This window comes from Budorcas taxicolor, chromosome 15, assembly GCF_023091745.1.
Source record: "Budorcas taxicolor isolate Tak-1 chromosome 15, Takin1.1, whole genome shotgun sequence".
In the NCBI taxonomy this organism is placed as follows: Eukaryota; Metazoa; Chordata; class Mammalia; order Artiodactyla; family Bovidae; genus Budorcas; species Budorcas taxicolor.
This window is the reverse complement of record NC_068924.1, coordinates 48,872,896-48,879,896: the sequence shown is the minus strand read 5'-3', so window position 1 is coordinate 48,879,896 and position 7,001 is coordinate 48,872,896. Positions and strand designations below refer to the sequence as shown.

The window sequence follows — 7,001 nt, the reverse complement described above, 5'->3', positions numbered from 1 at the left end:
ATTTTTAATACTTCTATGGAAAATATTTATTTTACACAATAAATCTATTTGCCACAAAGAAAGGCAATGCCAAAGAATGTTGAAATGACTGCACAATTGCACTCATCTCACATGCTAGCAATGTAATGCTCAAAATTCTCCAAGCCAGGCTTCAACAGTACATGAACAGAGTACTTCCACATATTCAAGCTAGATTTAGAAAAGGCAGAGGAACCAGAGATCAAATTGCAAACATCCGTTGGGTCATCAAAAAAGCAAGAGAGTTCCAGGAAAATGTCTTCTTCTGCTTTATTGACTATACCAAAGCCTTTGACTATGTGGATCACAACAAACTGTGGAAAATTCTGAAAGAGATGAGAATATCAGACCATCTGACCCACCTTCTGAGAAATTTGTATGCAGGTCAAGAAACAAGAGCTAGAACTGAACATGGAACAACAGACTGGTTCCAAATTGGGAAAGGAGTATCTCAAAGCTGTATATTATCACCCTGCTTATTTAACTTATATGCAGAGTACATCATGCAAAATGCTGGACTGGAAGAAACACAAGCTTGAATCAAGACTGTGGGAGAAATATAAAAAACCTCAGATACGCAGATGACACCACCCTTATGCAGAAAGCGAAGTTCTTAGAATTGTATCAGAAAAATTAAGGATTTAAAAAATCAATTCCAATTTCTTATATAACTTTATTTTTACTCTAAACCCCATTATGGATGGATGATTGAGGGAGAAAAAATGGAAGGAAATGACATTTTACATAACTGGGTTTGAGTATAATTTTTTTACTTGTTATACAAGGAAATATTTAAGAGTATTTAGAGTTTTACTGTCACAAGACTAATTAAGTGAAATGGCAACCCACTCCAGTACTCTTGCCTGGAAAACCCCAAGTCCTTTGGCATCTCCAAGAACTTGCTCCTGTTACCCTTCCCATGGGCCTTTCAGTATACAACAGAATACCATTTTTAAAAGACAAGTTTTTTGTGTGCCAGGAATTATGCAGCATTTTAAGTTCATTATCTCATTATATTCTTATAATTAACACACGAGGAGCTACTATCATTACTTCCATTTCGAAGAAGAGGCTGAAGTTTAGATTGTGCAGCATATCCAAAGTCTAGAAATTACTGGTTCAGATCCATCTCTACCCTTTATTCTAAATCCAGAGCCCAGTTCTTAAATTATTAATACTTGTGACAAATAACACTTTAATAACTATAATGCTGCCTCCTCCCTTAACTATTCCCCAATCTTTATTTTTTCCATGAAGACTTGTAGACTAAAAATGTGATGATAGTGTATTTTATTTCCACCCTGAGTATGGGTAATAGAAAAGAAAGATATTTGTGTGAAGGAGAAACAAAGGTGTTGGCTTTGAAATAAGAGGGATATTCAGTTATTGGACTTAACACATCCTCATACCGTATTCACCAGCGTATTTTTCCTCTTATCCTGAGATAACCCTTTCACTATGAAAGGGCTCAATCATGACTATAGTTGACAAGGAATTAAATACTATAATTAAGCTTATATCCTGAATCTGATAGGTCTGGGTATTGTCATGGATGGTGGTCCCTAGGATGGAGGAGAAGCGCACATACAGGTAGTATTTTTCTTCTTTATACAGTATTGAATTGACTGGGGATAAAGAAACTAGGGATTACGAGTAGTTGGTCTTAATCTATAGTAGAACTAACAGGTCATCTGTAAAGAAACACCTTACTGTGGGATTTTGGAGGATATTGGCTAGAAAGTTCAATTAAGTACAGATTAAAAGCCCTGTATCTCCATACACACACTTTGCTTCACATAGCGTAAATGGACTTTTGGCTAATGCCAAAGAATTATCCTGTGTAACGCCAAAGAATTATCCTGTGACAAAATTTCCTTGTTCATGGCCATCAGTGACACCAAGGCTGAGGGAAATAACATCATTTTTCTTTGTTTTCTCAAAGCCCAAGGTGTGATCAGGAGATAAAGTAAGCTTCTAACTCTGATTTTATAGTATATTTTCATCAACTCCTAATACAAGTTAGCAGATAAATTACATTTGGCAATAAAATTATGTTCATAGAACACAATATTTCCCCAACAAACAGACTTGCTTTTGGCACTGAACTCCAGGACCCTTGATAAGGAGATGGGAAATAACCACCTTTCAACCAAAATAATGAAAAAGAAATATTCCCAATCAAACCTTAGGCTTAGGCATAATATCCTGAGGAAATAGAAATTTATGCCTGGCTTGGGGGGTGGGGGTTAAGCTAAACTCTAGAAAGTTTCTGGTATTTTAAGTTTTTTTTTTTTTTTAATATAAGGCTTGAATTTTAGTTCTGGCCTAATTATTGACTACTTTATGTATTCAAATACAAAGATGATTCATTATATGTTGGCTTCGTCATGATAAGTTGCTTCAGTCATGTCTGACTCTGTGCAATGTTATGGACTGTAGCCCACGAGGCTCCTCTGTCCATGGGATTCTCCAGGCAAGAATACTAGAGTGGGTTTCCATTCCCTTCTCCAGGGGATCTTCCCCATCCAGGGACTGAATCCCCAACTTACGTCTCCTGCGTTAGCAGGCAGGGTTGTTGTTGTTGTTTTTTTTTTTTTTAAACCACTAGTACCACCTGGGAAGCCCTAGCTTTTGAATTTTTGTAATGGGTTGGAAATTGAGAAGGTTAAATGGGCATGTTAGATTTAAAGTCTGAAACATCAACTAAAATGGACATACCATAAGTGAGTGAGATTGCTTCATTCCATTTGTTATCACAAAATATAGGTTTGAAGTAGCCATCACATGACGGAAATTCTAAGATCAATAAAGTTCATACATTTCATTTTGATAACTTATCCCACAAGAATTATCCAAGGATATCTAAAGTTTTATCAAGGTTTGCATCTACCACTGGGAATATATTTATTCTTATCACTTTTACTCAGTTCTCTATCCCACCTTTTTCAAGTGAATAATCCCAGTGTTACCTTCTTGCTTCTGTCATTTACTTTAGTTTGGCTGCTGTGCTTCATGTATGCCATTTCAGAGCCTCCAAAATGCAATCTCCTAATATCATTCTGTCTCTTCCTCCCCACTCATAGTCAACTTTTTAATGAGGATACGTGGGATATTGCATTTCCATTTATCTATTTAAATGGGAGAGCGATCTGGCTTGAGGACTTCCACACCCTTCTAAAACAGTTTACAAATTCTGTTTGTAAAGGTCTGGAAAAATTAGAATGATTGATCTGAGACTTGGAATGGGACTCTACTACCCACAGGAGTTATACTTTTACCTTCCAGAAACTATGCAAAACACTCTCTCCAAAGAGAAACCAGAAGTCTTTTACCAAAAAAGTCAAATATATAAATGATCCTCCTTCTGTTGTCTGTATGCTTGTGTCTGTTGTGCTTAATTTTATGAAGTCAAATAGTAAAAGGAATATTGTACAAAAATTCAAGCCCCTGATTTCCTCTTTCAAATATTTCAGGTATTCTCATCTCTGGAAATCCATGGTCAAACAGAATATATTCTAGTGTTCCTCTTATCCCCAAAACTCTGGTAAGACTTGGTTATATGGGTCTTATTTCATTGGCTTCCCTGGTCAGAGCCTTTTCCTATCTGTATGTCTCATGCATGCAGAACACTCACTTGGATTGAGCCCCTGTCTTTAGAATGTGGAGAAGTCTCTCTCGAATTTGTTTAGTGCGAACAGCATAGACAACTGGATTGAGGATGGGTGGGATGAGGAGGTAAAAGTTGGCCAAAAGGATATGAATATGAGGAGGGACATGATGCCCAAAGCGGTGAGTGAGAGAGGACACAGCAATGGGTATGTAAAAGACAAGGATAGCACAAATATGAGAACTGCATGTACCTAGGGTTTTAAGCCTAGCCTCGGGGGTGGCCAACCCCATTACCGTTCTAAAAATCATCACATAGGAGACAGTGATGGCTAGTGAATCCAGGATCAATACCAGGAAGCCAATTCCCATTCCATATAAGTTGTTGACTGTGGTGTCACCACAAGCCAAGGTGACCACAGCCATGTGCTCACAGTAGGAGTGGGTAATGATTTGGGTCTGGTAAAGGGGCAGCCTCAGGCGAATCATTATAGGCAGGGGTCCAATGTAGAGTACTCCACGGAGGAGAGCAGCCAAGCCCAAATGTCTCACTGCTGTATGGGTGAGCACTGAGGTGTGGCGTAGTGGGTTACAGATGGCCACGTAGCGATCAAAAGCCATGGCAAGGAAGATGCCTGACTCAACAGTGGCAAAACAATGGATAAAGAACATCTGGGCCAAACAAGCATCCAGGTCAATGTGGTGGGCATCAAACCAGAAGATGGCTAGCAGTTTGGGCATGGTAGAAGTTGACAGGACTAAGTCAATGACAGCCAACATGCACAAGAAGAAGTACATGGGCTGGTGCAGGCTGTGCTCCAACTTTATCACTGCCAAGATGGTCACGTTCCCCACCACAGCCACCAGGTACATGGAGCTGAAGGGGATGGAGAGCCAGATGTGCAGAGATTCCAACCCTGGGATGCCAGTGAGCCAGAAAGAAGTAGTCACCAAGCAGGCATTATTAGACAGGAACATGTTTGAGAGTGTAGAGTATCTAAGGGACGGGAGCTCTTAGTTTTAGATATTTACTTCTATGACAGATATGCCTCTGGAAACTGTAGACTACTGGAATCTTATTTCCATTCTGGGTCACTGGTGGAACCTACAACAAAGAAGAATTTTGAGTACCTACTTGAAAATTGACATTATGTATTTTACAAAAGATTATGCCTGAAAACACCCACTGGTATATCTAGAAGCAGGTATGCTCAGGACTTCTACTGATAAATGCTCTTCCATTTCCTTTAGGAAATGGTTCCCCCAAAGAAAATTACTGGGTCAAAGGGGATGAACAATTTTAGGGACTTCTACACTGGTAAACATAAAGTTCAACATGCAATGATTAAATGTAAATCCATGTAGTAATGTTTAGCCTAATGCCTGCATATGCTTCTCTTCACTGTATACAGAGTAACATCAATAACACTGGCTAGATATTTGAAATTCCCTATTTTATAGCGAAAATTTGGAAAAATGTGCTCAAAAGTAAAGCAGTGTTTATGTATTACTGCAATATGATGTACACATTTGTGACGGGTAGATTAAAGAATGATAGAAGATTAAAGTATGATATAATTTTATTAAAATATGTTTTATATAGAAGCAATCTTGGATATAAACATTATTTTAATTTTCTTTTTGTGTATGGGTATATTCTGCTTTTGAAAAATAGCTTTAAAAATCTTAAAGAATTATATAAGTGAGATACAATTCCCTTTTCTTTAATGGGTTAATAATTAGATTCAACAATCTGACCAAACCATTGACTTCTTTAAAAGATACCTGGCATATGACCTAATGTTTCAAAGGAAAATATCTCATTTAAGGTTGCCCAGATTTCATGGTTAGAGAGATGAACAACAGCTAGAGTAAACCTTCTTAAGGAAAATTAAGGACAAACTCTATTAACCGTTCTGAGAATCTGGGCATCATCTATAATTTGAGACAGGTAAAAGATGAGGTATGTCTTTTTATGAGCAAATCTCACTAGACATTTGCCCACTATCTGATCATCATGATTGAAAAAAGAAAACTGACAGAAAACAGTCAAGACGACCCCTTTTACTGACCACACCCTTCTTGGTGTTTATTCTTTGAAGAGACAGGAAGATCAGCATTAAACCACTGTCCGTCATTTGTAACACCTTGTCCATATCTTGCTCTTCTGGCCCTCAGGTACCTCTTAAGAATAGCAATGGCTTCTATCACGTCACATCCTCAGGGTTCAGAACTTGAGGGCACAGGGTCTAATTTGGGTCTTGTCCTGTCTTGGGCTTGCTCTCCTCATGGTTCCCATTCAGTTCAGTTCAGTCACTCAGTCATGTCCGACTCTTTGCAACCCCATGAACCACAGCACACCAGGCCTCCCTCTCCATCATCAACTCCCAGAGTTGACCCAAACCCAAGTCCATTGAGTCGGTGATGCCATCCAACCATCTCATCCTCTGTCACCCCCTTCTCCTCCTGCCCTCAATCTTTCCCAGCATCAGGGTCTTTTCAAATGAGTCAGCTCCTTGCATCAGGTGGCCAAAGTATTGGAGTTTCACCTTCAACATCAGTCTCAACAGGTCAGGCTTCCACCCTTGTGTCATGGTATCATGGTGACTTTCTTCACACAGCTACAATTTGAGACATCTCACCACCACCCTGGTTTTCACCCAGGGATCAAGTCCCATCCCAGGACATTCCTCCTCTACAAAGCCTTCTTTGACTACCTACTCATACACTCATATAGAGACATCTCTGAATTCTTACCACCCCCGTCACCTCAAGTCCATTCACATTTTAAACTATTCATGTCTAAAATATAAGTAGCAGTTACATTTCCATAGCAAATTGAGCATAAGAAATGCCTCTGTGTAACCTCATGGATTCTACATTCAGGCTCCAATGTACAATTTTTTTTAACACTCAATGTCTGATCCAGAAGTAAGTAAACTCATGAAAACCAAAAAGTGGTTCACAAGTGTTGTTTTGTATCAACTCTGACTTCAGCAGTTCTGTGAATTGAGTACTTGAATATGCCAATAAGTGATAACACAGGTGAAGTTACTTCCTCAGGGATCTTAATGCCTCAGTCTACCCATTTTTCAGAGGACTATCAATGGCAATGGAGAAGGGAATGGCAACCCACTCCAGTATTCTTGCCTGGGAAATCCCATGAACAGAGGAGCCTGGTGGGTGGCAGTCCTTGGGGTCGCAGAGAATCAGACATGACTGAGCGATTAAACAACAGCAATCAATGGCAAAGGGTAAGTAGAAAGAACGAAAAAGGGTGAGACCCTTGGCACCTGGCAACAGTTTCTTTCTCCATATTCTTACTGTTCACTATAGAGCAGAGAGTAGAGTAGACATTTACATCTTGCAAACCGGCC

The 7,001-nt window shown here is 39.2% G+C and overlaps 1 protein-coding gene across 1 annotated transcript; it reads right to left on the bottom strand.

Moving 5' to 3' along the window:
- Positions 1 to 3,648: 3,648 nt before the first annotated feature.
- On the bottom strand, positions 3,649 to 4,602 carry LOC128060802 (olfactory receptor 52M1-like). Its single transcript, XM_052653176.1, has one exon. It carries the CDS (start codon positions 4,600 to 4,602, stop codon positions 3,649 to 3,651), a length of 954 nt encoding a protein of 317 aa, XP_052509136.1.
- Positions 4,603 to 7,001: the final 2,399 nt, after the last annotated feature.

Bases quoted from the DNA above. Each gene is read 5' to 3' on its own strand.
- LOC128060802 (XM_052653176.1), bottom strand. From the start codon at position 4,602: ATGTTCCTGTCTAATAATGCCTGCTTGGTGACTACTTCTTTCTGGCTC.